General features: G+C 33.9%; 1 protein-coding gene across 1 annotated transcript in view; it reads left to right on the top strand.

Moving 5' to 3' along the window:
• Positions 1 to 14,102, top strand: part of CSMD3 (CUB and Sushi multiple domains 3) — a 600,957-nt gene that overhangs the window by 517,421 nt on the left and 69,434 nt on the right. Inside the window, exons 46-50 of the mRNA XM_014965576.1 lie at positions 1,373 to 1,453; positions 2,524 to 2,637; positions 5,960 to 6,148; positions 6,458 to 6,604; positions 9,064 to 9,252. Of these exons, the coding sequence (XP_014821062.1) occupies positions 1,373 to 1,453; positions 2,524 to 2,637; positions 5,960 to 6,148; positions 6,458 to 6,604; positions 9,064 to 9,252 (720 nt within the window). The remainder of the gene's footprint in view (positions 1 to 1,372; positions 1,454 to 2,523; positions 2,638 to 5,959; positions 6,149 to 6,457; positions 6,605 to 9,063; positions 9,253 to 14,102) is intronic.

Raw genomic sequence — 14,102 nt, 5'->3', positions numbered from 1 at the left:
TTTTAAGAGGAGTCAAATTTATTTAAAATGGATAATTTGGAGATTAAAGTGAATGAAAGCCCTAAACAAGACATTTGAGATAAATGATATGAATTGTTTATCAAACTCATTTTTTAATTATGTTGGTGATTTTTTTTTAACTGCATTTAGCACAGCTGTTCCATGTTTGCTTGATGTGTTTTATTTTAAATTACTTTATCCTAAGGCAGTGTGTTAGCTATCTGACACACTGACTTAATTGGCTTTTCATTATGCAGTTGACAAAAAGGAGTGGAATAGGAAGATGTCAAATATGGGTGACTCAGTAGCAACAAAAGATCTTACCTGGATTAAATATGAATTTTATGACTGAGAAAAGTTTGACTACTTGATTACTAAAGGATGCAAGCACGGGAAATAACAAAGATGTGTATAACTGAAGCAGAATCATCATCCTAATGACAGCTGAAGCTGCCATAAGTAGATGATGTTTCCTTGTTAATGAGAGATGCTTTTAAACAATGTTACATGAAAATGTAGTTTCAGTGAAAACCAGGCACACTTGACTCCTTGATCGACCTGAGTGTATGCCTTTAAAGGCAGAAGACTACACTGTCAGTATAAATACTTCAGTGTGATTTCTTTGGATGAATTTCTGTCCTAATTGCAATTTAGATTGGAGGCAATTTTGTCTGTGTCCAAACACAGGCCCATCCTCATAGGTTCTCTGTAAAAAAAAAAAAAGGCTATATGGTTTCTGCATACTCTTCCTACTTGTCTTTTTTATCATTTGTTTCAACTAATTATTTTGTCTGGCTGTTGTATACTTGTGTTAAAACTCAGAAAATTATTTCATGTGAGAAGTTTGAAAGCAGAATTATTCTCTGACCCTATCTCCCAGTGAGATGTGTTCGACAACTCCATTTACTGGCGATTTTAACATTCAAAATGCTCCCATCCATCAGTTAGGCTGCATCTGGGTAGAATCTTTTGGATTCTAAAATTTGTCTTCATTACAAAATTTCAAAAGTGGAAGAGTTTAGCAGTAAAAATGTATTGTAAAAAAAATAAACAAAGCAACCATTCCACAATACAAAAAATCTTTGCTTTTCAGTGAGAAAATTGATGACCAATCCTAAGCTTCTTAAGTTATTTATGAATAAGGTTTTGCCACTGAAATTAAATAACTAATTAAGAACACAGATGCAACTTGCAATTTTTCATTAATTCAGAAATTCATATGTTTTCTTTTTTTAGATTCTCTTGAAAGGTTCGAAGTAAATGAGTATATGTTTATTTTTATCCTGTTAGTGTGGGTATTAAATCATGTTTGCATGTCTGTGTAAACTGTCTAGGTATGGGAATGTCAACTCTGCTTTTTTCCTGTTTGTAGCCTATCAGCTCCGGGTCTGCCAGCCTCCAACAAATATACCAAATGCCGAAATTCTAACCGAGGACGATGAATTTGAAATAGGTAATATAAGAGAAAAAACATTTGTTTCAAAAAAAAGGACTGCTATGCACAGAAATTTCTTGCTTTTCAGGATGCAAATCATCCCTGTAATATGTTAGATTTATATTTGAAAATAAAATTTTTAAGAAGTCATTCCTCTACCCAATACTACCTGAATCCCATCTCTGTTTTAGAGATCACATATAAGTAACACAGTAGCTTCTTTCTAATTAACTTTATTTTAAAATACATATTTCATAATGTTTGATGTCAAACATTGTCTTATACTAAAACAAACAAACAAAACCCACAAAAAACACCTTATAGACAATGGTATATTCTGTATCAGAATTAAGGTTCAGTGACCTGAAGGGTAAAATCAAATTTTTAAAAATTAGGAGGATCTGACAGGCTGACATTCTGACCTTCTAAGACATGTTAATAATATTACTTAGCCACCTGTAGTTAAAAGAAATATGATTAATATGATCAGTTGTTTTGCTCACATTATAGCACAGAAAAATAAATTTATTTTTAATATATACTAATATTTGAGAGGTTATAATGGTAACAAAAAGAAATTTTTATTTTTATTGGTACCTAAAACTGTATCAATTTTTAATTTCTTAATTAAAAAATGCCAATCTCTTATTCTTACTATGCCAAATTTAAATATCATCAACTAAATCCAGTTCCTATTTAATTTTTTTTTCCCTCAGGGTTGTATGGGTTACTGACTTATCTATTTATTTACTTCCATAATGGCTATCCAATAAATTATATTGCTTAAAGCTTTGTGGACACATGGTTCACACAGCATCAGTCAAACCAAGACAAATTAGCAAACTATCCAACTAATAATGTGATGGAAAACAGTGATAGATGCAGCACAGTGTGCAACACAATGCTCGTTTACCACATTTCTTAGACTAATCAAAGTTGTTTATGCCAGAGGTCATTTAGCCCATTATATATGGTGGCAAGAAACTTCATTAATCAATAATGTTTTCAAAGCTAAAAGTCCCAGTTAATTGCTGTTTAATGTTTCTTTTGTTTGTTCGTGTTTTGTTTTGTTTTATTTTTCCGAACAGGAGACATAATAAGGTACCAGTGTCAGCCAGGCTTTACATTGGTTGGTAATGAGATTCTGACGTGTCGGCTGGGTGAAAGGCTTCAGATGGATGGAACACCACCTACCTGTCAAGGTTTTTTTTCTCCTTTTTCTGTTCCTACTTCCACACCAGCTAAATGATGATTCCTTAAATATCCTCCACTCCCTCTTTACCTAAGATGGCACACTGAAAATATTTCACACTATTTGGTGCTACTCCCAATAGTATCAGTTAGTTAGAGTGAATATGTGCCAAACGTTAAGGCAAATAAATTAGTAATATTTTGATGAATTTTATGAGTTTAAGGGACTGCTGCTCTACTTTGTGAAAATAATTCACAATTTTTTTTTTTTGAGGGAATCTAATTTTAATAAATTATGAGATTATTTCATTTTATCTAGAACATAATATTATGAAAATTTATATGGAAATTTTAAAAAAATGCTAAAATTAACAGCATGGATTTGGGTGAACAAGATTACAACATAATTTTTCAGTGCAACTTTAGGTTCTTCCATTTTTATTCAGTGTATTCTAAAGAATAGGTTTTCTGTATGTGTGTGTCCACCTCCATGTATTCATTTTTTCCTTCTTTTATTGAAAAATGTGAATAGAGAGATACAACTCTACCTCATTTTTAAGGTCAAGACAAGATTACAGTCCCACCAACCACAAACATCACAGTTTAAATCAGTCTTTATTGAGATGACATTTGATGTGTTATGCTAGAATAGAATTTTCCCATGATTTTTGAAGAAAATATGAGGTTTGTTTCATATCAAACTGATTAGGGAGCTAATGGAGATAAACCTTGTACACAATTTATTTTAAAAAATGTAATCACTTTAAAGTTTCGGTGATGAGCACGTTTCATGACTGGAACAGGTTGACTAGAGAAGTTGTGGATGACCCATCCCTGCAAGTGTTCAAGACCAGGCTGCTTGGGGCATGGAGCAACCTGGTCTAGGGGAGGTGTTCCTGCCCACGGCAGGGGGCTTGGTTGGAACTAAATGATCTTTAAGGTCCCTTCCAGCCTAGATCATTCTACGATTCTGTGATTCTTACTAATTCTACCATTTATTTCCGGAAAGGTAAACATATATTGTAAAATATTTTGAGGAGGGGAAAAAACCCAAAACCAAAACCCCACAGCCTTATAAAAGTACAATTTATGTAAACAAAAGCCCATTTTTTATCCTGGTAGCTGTTGTGATATTCCTTTGTAAGCCACCTACTCCTGAGCTTAATATTCTGACTTCTACTGCAAGATTAAAATACTTTCCCAAATCAGTCAGAATAAATGCACTTGATTTACATTTGTATTAAATAAAAAGTACTGCCATCTGGATTTTCTACCAATCAGATGTTGTTTGGGCAGCAATTTTAATTAATTAACATATCTATAAAACACTCATGATGAAAGATTTATTTGTAAATAGTAAATTAATAGTGAATAAATCTGTTACTGTAGGCACTTGTTCGTATAAGATGAAGCAAGGGGAGTTCTTGAAAAAAGTTCCAGTAACATGGTAATTCCAAATATTTTTATTTAATGACATTGTGATTCTCAGCAGACCTGGTGAATCCAGATAAATTCAAAATCAAGCCTCTTCATCATACTTTAAAACACCACTTTGCTCAATTTCAACACCATCTTGAAATAGTGGTGATGACTTATTTACAAATTAGCATTCATCCTGCTAGTATCCTCCATCCCTCCTGGAACTATGACAGTTAAGAATAGACAGTCCTGCTATGTGTTTTCCAGCACAGCTGTAAGTGGAAGACGACATCAGAAAATGCTGTGGAATATAGGAAAAAAATAATTCTTTACAGTAAGGCGAAGGTATGGTAGGCAATAGCTGCTGAAGAAGTCTGCAGGGATGGAGCAGGTATATTCTTTTATCCCTGCAGGAAACACTTGCATGTTGTGGGGTCTAACCTCTCCCCGCAATGTTTTAGATGTTTTAGATGTTTTTTCTTATTTTCTAGAGTTCAGTGTTCAAAAAACCCTGTCAGCATTTAAGAAATTCAGATTTTTATGATTTCTTCTTCAGCTGACTTACATTTACTCATCAGGGAAATAGTCTGTCTCTTTGTCAGAAGGAGGAAAATACCAGGTTGTCTGAATTTCAGAGTTCACTAGAAATGTGAATATATAACCAAAAATCTCTCATACACAGATTTAATAAAAAAGGAAGTGGTTTATAGGTATAGATTCAATATGCACCTAACATATATTGACACAATTACACATCTGTTATGCTTATCAAAGAACTGAAGGATGATGAGGAATATGGAGTTAAAACAAATAAATATATATATCAATTTCAGGGTGATATTTGGATTTTTATTTTTAAGTGGGGCAGAAATGGCCTACTTTTTTTTGGTTCTAATATTGGCATATGGTGAACTGTTTATAAAGGAGGAGCAATTAGATGAATTGTCCAAAATCAGCCTGAGATGCTTCAGCTCATTCAGGATTATGACACCAATTTCTTGACTGCTAGTCGTAGATGTTGATTTTAAGAAGTTTTCTTTTCTGCTTTTTTTTTTTTTTTTTGGTGGTAACAACACCCCAGCTTTGTTGGTCTTGATCTTCATTATGTAATTTTTTATTTTAAGAAGTTTTTTTTTTTCTTTTTTTTTTTTTTTTTGGTGGTAACAGAAGGGAAATAATTGGGTCTGTATTAGGTGTGGTGAAGGCAAAATAGAATTTCAAGTGTTTTTCATTGCACGTAAAGGCAATCAGCAGTTTCCTGAGGTTTTTATGAATCTAAAAACTAAGCTGAATTAACACACATCATCTTCTTGTCTAAGCAAGAAAAAGTCAGCCTGAAGTGTGTTTTATTTTCTACACCAAAGGCATCATGTCTGAATAGTGCTTACATTGTGTGTAAGTACATCAATGTTTTTGGAGCTTGATTGAGAATCTCAAAATTTAGGTGCTGCTTTATACAGTTTGTTGAAGGAATTGTTTACAGTTTATTTAGAATCTGACAACCCAGAATCACAGTGTCTTCAAGTTTTTCTCTCAGCGCAAGACTCCACCTGGAATTATTGCTGACAGTAATAGTAATCTGGGGGGAAAACCAAAAGTCTATGGTTCACTTTTTTAACAGTGCAACAATTTAGTATTTAAGCACAGCCTATAAGAATATCTTATCTTCTAGAGAATGAAAGAAGAAAAATGCCACAAATTGATAACTTCTGAGGGCCGTAAGTATTATTTTCAAGATAAACAGGACTTTAGGGCTGTTTTTCTACTAATTTCTTTCTAAAATGTTGTCAGTCTTTCTGCATTTATGGAAATTAAATGAGTAATGGAGATCTTTCAAACTCAGGAAAATCTTGCCAGTCACATGAAACAGAAATAGCAGCCTTAGATTTTTTTACCAATCTTTCTGTGTCACAGTGCTGTGTCCAGCCAATGAAATGCGTCTGGATTCAACAGGAGTGATACTGAGCCCTGGCTATCCTGACAGCTACCCCAATCTCCAGATGTGCGCATGGACCATCACTGTGGAAAAGGGTTATAATATCAGCATGTTCTTCGAATTCTTCCAGACAGAAAAGGAATTTGATATACTTGAGGTGTTTGATGGTAACTATAGGACACACTACTTTGGATCATACTTTTTCTCTATATATGTATTTTTACATTGCATCTGTGCCATCACTGTTGTTTATGCATACTGTAATTTGTCAATCTTAAATAAGCTATTATTTTATTTATTGTGCTAAAAAGAACTGTTAACTGTATAACATGTAATGTCAACTTCCATTTCTAATTCAGAATTATTTACCATTTGCTTGGAGGATGTATATTAACATTATGCATATAATTTATTATATGGGGTTTTTTTAACTTTGTAACTCCTTTTTTTTTTTTCTTTTTCTTCCTTGTATCAAGGACCAAATAGTCATAGCCCATTGCTCATTTCTCTCAGTGGGGACTATTCGTCTTCTCTAAATATAACCAGCAACAGCCATGAAGTATTTCTCCGGTGGTCAGCAGATCATGGCACCAATAAAAAAGGTTTCAGGATAAGATACATAGGTATGCAAATCAGACTTTCTTTAATGTCTATAAAATTTCAGTATGGAACATATTTATTTATGAGATGAGGGTAATGTAAGCTATATTCTGTGACATCAATTGCCCAGACTGAAAGGTAATACAATCTGTTTTAGAGATGAACCTGATGATACAAATCTTTTGAGGAAAAAAACACCACCACAGCCTAAGTAGGCTATATGAAACACATGTGCTCTGTAGAGATTTAAGTAAATGTTTCACAGGATTTTAAAATCTCATAATTCAGTACTAAATACGAAATAAGCAGCTTCCCCCTTCTCCCTCCCATCATTTATTTGCACTCATGTGCCTCTGTTCTTCACAGTGGATCTTTATGCAATTAATCGTTATCACTTTCGGTATGGGGGGATGAGGTGGCAACAAGGCAGGAGCGAGCAGCTAAAAGGCAAAATGTGAGACTCTGAAGGACTGAATTCTTTAAATTAAGGTTCAACAAAAGCAGCAAACCATATTAAAAGAGATCAGTTAGTATGTCAAAAAAGCCAACATGTGTTATTAATTCAAATGAACATATTTATTAATAGTGCGTGAAGATGATACTTAATAAAATAGATTTTTATATAATTGCTTTTATAGAATTACTATATCATACCCATGTTTGAAGAATAGTAATATTTATTATTCAAGCTGAATTAGATCTGCTGCAATTTACAACAATTACACAAAAACGATATTTGATATTTTATCATAACCAAAGACATGAAATACACAGAATGAAAAGTACTGGGGATAGTATCTGTAGATATTATAGAAGTTATTGGCATAAAACATTTACAATTTACTAAGTGGAGAAAGCAATAAAGAATAAATATAAGGTTCCTCTTTCTGCTATATTTTTTTGTTTTTCCTCACTCAATTTTTGGCTGTTTCACTATTGCGGAAAAATAATTAGGCTCACAACAGTCTGCAAAACAGTATCAGTGTGATCTTTCCCTTTAGGAGAGCACAGGTTTCTCAGAGATACAATGTTTGTTGTATAGCTAGATAAAATTCCCTGTTGGCTAGACACAAAATATTCTATGGCAGCTGGTTTTATTGCCTGTAGTACCTGTTGGATCTGTTAAAAGAGAAAGAAAGTTCTTAAAACTTTCCCTACCGACAGCAAGAGAACTATTGAGAGGTAGACAGGAGATATTTTAGTGATATTTATGAATATATTTTCTTATACACTAAAGAAGTAGAGGTGTCTGTATCTTTGATTCTTCCAAGAGTATAAGGCAGGAGCAATTTAGTGTAAGGAAGAAAATATTTTCATAGTATGTGCTCTGAAAAAATATGGTAGTGTTCTCATTCTGCTGCTTGCTTAATAAAGAGTAAACAAACAGCCACGACTCCAGCCTGCTCAGAGGAAAACTTTGCTTGAGAAAACCATTGACCTGAACTAAGTCATGGAACATGGAAAGGTTTAAAGATCAATGAAGCAGTATTTTTCTATTTGCCTGAGAAAATAGATACAAATAGTTAGCAACATTTCTTCAAAGCATGATGAAAGCACTTGAAAAAAAACTTCCAACAATTTTCTTTCCTACAAAATTGAAAAATTGCCATCTTGGCAAAACAGTCCTGGCTCATCCTTGAACCAAAACGATCAGAAACCAAGTTAAATTATTGAACATACAACATATCATAAACTGGCTACCATGTGGTAAGTCCCTTCTAGTCCACTCCTTTGTCAAGGCAGCCAAAACCTGAAGACTTTGTACTCATGGACTTAATGAACAAGGGAATTAAAAGAAATATAAGCTTAACAACAGTATAATAAGTAAGCAATCTTAATGTCAGAGAGACTTGAAGTACATGAGTTCTTTCAGATTATAACAACTATATTTCTTAAAGATCTTTTTGCTCTCATAAAGGTTTCTGATTTTTTTTTTTTTCATAGTATCTAAAGACTTCTGTAGCACATTTGTGTTCTAAATAAATCACAAAAAAACCCCCAAACACCAGATTGAGTATTTTTGCCATGGATTTATGATGACATTCATAAATATGATTAAAATCTATTTTAGATTTGCTAGTTCACTTCAGCTCATTGTGTCACATAACTTGAAAGAAATAACTTAGTTAGGACCAGAAGGGAAAGATTATTTGCAAATAACGACGTGCAGTATGCCCTTGATGTTTCTGTAGATTACCTGTTTTAAAAAAGAAGATGGTGAAAAAAAATAGTTCTAGAAGTGACTTATCACTACATTTCCTTTGAGCCTACTAAAACCTGAAGCCCTTATAAAAGGCTGTTCTTTCACTTTTATACTTAGTGAAATTGCTTGATACGTGCATGATCAGGATACAAAATACAACTTTTAGGGACGTTTTCTCACCTTGTTGTCACATGTCCACTGAATTCAACAAGAATTTGTCAAGAATTGTCATATAGATTCTAAATGCATCTTTTATTTATTGAATATTTATGTTTCAAGCTCTCTACTGTAGTACTCCAGAGTCCCCCCCCCACGGGTTCATCGTCAGTCAGACGGGGGGACAGCTCAACAGTGTGGTTCGCTGGGCTTGCGATCGAGGCTTTCGGCTCGTTGGGAAAAGTACTGCTGTATGCAGGAAATCTTCATATGGTTATTACTCATGGGATGTGCCAGTCCCAGCTTGTCAAGGTAAATTTTTTTTGTTATAAAATAATACACCCTAAGAAGCTTTTTTTTTTTTTTTTTTACTGTAAGCCATCTGTTTTCTGACTTAAAATGAATAGCAGGTAATTATTTAATGGTCATGCCTCTGTACCAAAATCTTTCCACCTAGTAAAACTTACAAAAGCAAATGTATTTTTAACAAACAGAATTTCATTTCAACAGAATTTGCTAATACTGGCTGATGCTAAAAACAATTTACATCACTGTGAAGGAAAAAAACAACCCACAAATTTAAAATATTAAATGATTCAAAAACTTAATTTAAAACTGAATATTTAATAAATTTCATTTATCATGATCCAAGAACTGTATAAAAAAATTAGAGACCTTAAACTTGCTACATTTCTTAGAACAGGAAACTGGACCAAATAAGCACTGCCTGTGATACCATTCTAATCTTTCATGGTTTAAATTGAATTTTAAAGAGAATATATTGAGTTAACTGTATATTTAGTTTCTTCTGCCTTACAAAATCAAAATATGTTATAATTAACAAGGAAAAGGAAATGGTTATTTAATACACATCACAATTTTATCCTAATTCTTTCTTTCCTGAAAAGAATGCTATTTTTCTCATAACCTATGTCACTTTTCAGCAAACTATTAGAACACTTTTTTCATGAAAATTTGCAGATGTCTGTATTCAAAATATGTACAATTTCTTCCTGATGACCAGTGGAGATAAATGCTACAGGAATGTTTCCTGTGAGGTTTTTTTGACAAAAAGTCTTTGAACTCTGTGTTTCTAAAGCAAAACTACCCAACCTTTGTCAAAGGTGAAACAATCTTAGTTTCAAAGTTCTTTGGTAAATTACTGTTAATATATAAAAAGTGTACCTGTATTTTTAAAAACTGAAAGTCATCAAAAAACCCCAACCAACTAGGCAGTGTGCTTGCTACATATCACTCTTTTGTTTTTAATGCTCATCAGTTATCTAAGGATTGCCTTGATCGGATTGGTAATTAGATGTGTCAAACAACGTGGAATGAAAAAAAAAACCCACCACACAATTTACCAAATCCAAATAGCAGTTGTTAATTGCCAACACACTGAGTAGAGTTCAGTGTAATAGTTGGAAATAGTTGCAGGATTCAGTTAATACTTTAGGAAGAAGTGGAGTTAAGTGCTTAGTAATCTCGTGGTGTCTGATCAAGTACAAAGACTGTTGGTAACAACTGTTAGCATATGGAAATTATTTAATGTATGTATTAATTGAAAAACAGTAAATTCTAATTTTGCATTTATTAAGGGATTTTTGATAGCTTTGATACATGATGTGAACTTTATTCAATTCTTCCAGCTAGTCCTTGTGCGTGAAAAGTGGTTTGTGGCCCTGATATGTAGCTGCAACTCACAACAGTAAACTTTTCAGATTCAACCTCAGGAATAAGCTGCTTCCACAGATGAATCTTACATCTAAGCTTCCCATTGTTTAGCTGAGGTGAAAATTTTCTCCCATACCCAGATGATACAGAAGATTTATGACACAATCTCTTGTATGAAAAGGTTGAGAACACCATCAGTAAATATTCCTCCTGTTCTTTCACAGGGGATATTTACATGACACAAGGGCTTTTCCACTCCTCCTACTACTGATAAATACAGCTTTCTGGCAAAGTAGTTCTAACCCTTTTGACTGTGGGCAAGTGGTTTTTAGACCTTCATGATAGAGGGGATGGACATTGTTTTAAAAACTATTATAACTGCCAGTCAGAATTTACCAGAATTTGCCAGGTGGCAACATCACAGTCTTAATCTTCTACTTCACATTCTCTATCATTTATGACATAACTAGGAAAGCCATTTTAATCAGTTCTTTAACACATCTGAATGTAGGATTGTTACAGATGACCATTTAACACAACGAAAATAAACGTATTAGGCTTTTTTTTTTTTTTTTAACGTAGAAGTGCAAGAAAAAAAAAGATTTGCAATTTCTTTAAAAACAATACATCTCATTTCAATCTATTTGTTTTCTGCCTCCTAAATGAAGACAAATGAATGACAAATCGCATTTGGTGGTTACTGGCATCCTACAGGAAATGAGAAATCTAAGGCCTCAAAATTTATGAATTCTTTAATGATACGTCTACAGTCAGCACAGCTAGTGGTTTGAAGTAGTTTGGCAGGGTTTTTTAACAATACTAAGTCCATTTCTTGGCAAACCTTTTGTACTGCCTGCAGAATATTTCATTACTGTAATTAAACTAATGCTTTCTCTTTACATTTTTCATTTTGTATATGTACAGTTATCACTTCTGAATCCTCTCCTGTAACTAATGAAAGCCAATACCCTTTTCCACTACAGCTTTTTTTTTTTTTTTCCCAGATTCATGAGTAGTGTTAGAGTAATTTTTAATATTCTCTTTCTTACATGGATAGAAATCTTGATCTCTGAACCTCTAAATAGATATGTCCTGGGTCTGGCAGGGATGGGGTTCATTCTCCCCAGGCCCTAGCAGGGACACAGGTATTCCATCCCCTGGGAGCCATGCCCCAGGGGCAGCCGCCATGCCCCAGGGGCAGCCGCCATGCCCCAGGGGCAGCCGCCATGCCCCAGGGGCAGCCGCCATGCCCCAGGGGCAGCCGGAGCTGCCGGGGAAGGGGAGAAGCAGGAAGTCGGGGGGCGAGAGGAAGAGGAAGTGACCCCCCGGGGGAGGAGAGCGGTTGGGGGCGCCCAGGGAGCGGTCGGGGAGCGGCGGTATCATCATTGCGGTTGTATACCCCTCTGGTATTGTTGTTGTTGTTATTCCTCGCTCCCTTTCCTGTTCTGTTAAAAATTGCCTTTGTCTCAACCCACGAGTTTTGCCTTTTTATTCCCATTTTCCCCTCCCGGCCGCGTGGCCGTGAGGGCTCTGTTCTGTGCGACCGGCTGCACGTGGGCCTTTGTCTGAGGCCAAACCACGACAAGGTAATACCAGCCATTCTTCAAATCACTTGCACTACAGGACTTGCAGAACCTGGAAAATCCAAATACACACTTTAACCATAGATGAAAATTTTTTTACGTTCGTTGTTTTTGGAACTAAATATATTTCAGTAGAAGAGAGATGAAGAGAGTAAAAAAGATTCTATGCAGTATTAAGGAATCAAAAGGAAATGCCTCAAGCCAGAGTTCAACAATTACCTGAAACGTCTTTCAAAGTTAATACAAAAGCACCCTTCCGGTGTCATGAACAGAAACAAAAGGAACCTGCTTCAAAATTTAGCATTGTATTAGTATAATGATAACAATAATACGAATTAATTACAACTTTTACTGTTCTTAGATTTTAACTATTCTGTTTATATATAGACATGCATTAAATGAATCATGATGTGAAAGCAGTGTCATCCATGTATCCATCTCAGTTTTAATGATATTAAGCCTCTGATTACAAGCAAATAAAACATTCCTACAGTTAACTAAATTATGAGGTCTGATTACAATAGACTTTTGAAAGAATGAATAGGTCTACAAGGATCTATTGATATACAAGAATTAACATGAATTCATATAACTGGTTGAATATTTACAACTGACTGTAGATCTCAGGAGATTCAAAGTGTTTTAAAACTTTTTTCTTCCGGTTATTTTTTACATTTTTTTTTTTATCCCAGCATTACATGATTCTTGGTTTTATTTATGAAAGATCTCTCTTGCAAATAAACATTGTCTCACACAAGCCTTATCAGGATTCAACATTAATATTTTATAATATCATATATGAATAACAGGCAAATGCTTTTACAGAAGTTCTAGGTAGAGATGTTAAGTAAAGTCTAAAACATAAAACTATATCCAGAATTCTCTAGCTCAGTAATCTAAATTGTCTGTGCCAGCAGACATAAGTTTTGCATAACTGGTGATTGTTATGCAAATTATACTAAAACATTAAAAAAAAATAAAGAGAATACTAAGAACACCTGGTTAGGTATGATACCTGATGAGTTACAGTTTTCTCAAGAATTAAGCTAAAGTAGATTTGTAGTGATCTTTAACAAATATCTGATATGTAAACCATAATACCTTCTACCTTTTTTTTTTTTAATATGGCTATAGGTTTGAGATATTCATATACATTAGAACAATTAATATAGCTATGTATGAGATAAGATAAATAAGTCTTGCGTTTATTCAAAATAGACAAGATGGTTTATTTCCAAATGCATGTCTCTGTTAGCACAGGTGTGAAAAATTCAATAACTTACTGAATGCCAAATAGTTGGCATCTTTTAAAGTGATTTGTAAGGCAATCTACAGGAAATATATTTTTCATAACATTTCTTAATTCTTCACAAGTTGAATGTCCAAGTAGTTGAGTTCAGAGAAGTTTGTCATTGAACAGTTTTAATATTCTTGCCTGTGTTTGAAATGCTCCTGGTAAATGTTACTCGCTCTAGAGAGATGTCTGCATCAATACTCATAGTTTTTTCTCATACCCCTGAGACATGAGATTGTTCTTAACTGAGGCAGAGCAAATCCAAGGATCTGAGATCCTGTGTAGGGTGAACAGTCTGATTTCTGTTAGGGAAGTTGTATCACAGAAAAATTTAATAGTGCCTTAACATTTAATGAAGAGTATTTAAGAACTTCATCCTAGTCTAATAATAAATTCTGAAATTTCAGAAAAGTCTTTAAAATGTTCTGTTGGTCTTTAAGAACTCATAATGTTAAGGTCTTCCAAGGGCTGTATGTATATATCTTTGGAACTGGAACTGTGTTCTGAAATTTATGAACAAATACTAGATTTTTTTCAGTTGTAATTACAATTATGATGTAGATTTGCAATACTGTCCAAGCTGACATATAACGACCAAATATTTCTGTGAT

The sequence above is a fragment of the Calidris pugnax genome, unplaced genomic scaffold (genome assembly GCF_001431845.1).
Source record: "Calidris pugnax isolate Ruff unplaced genomic scaffold, ASM143184v1 scaffold41, whole genome shotgun sequence".
Lineage (NCBI taxonomy): Eukaryota > Metazoa > Chordata > Aves > Charadriiformes > Scolopacidae > Calidris > Calidris pugnax.
This window is presented reverse-complemented; position numbering and strand designations above follow the sequence as displayed.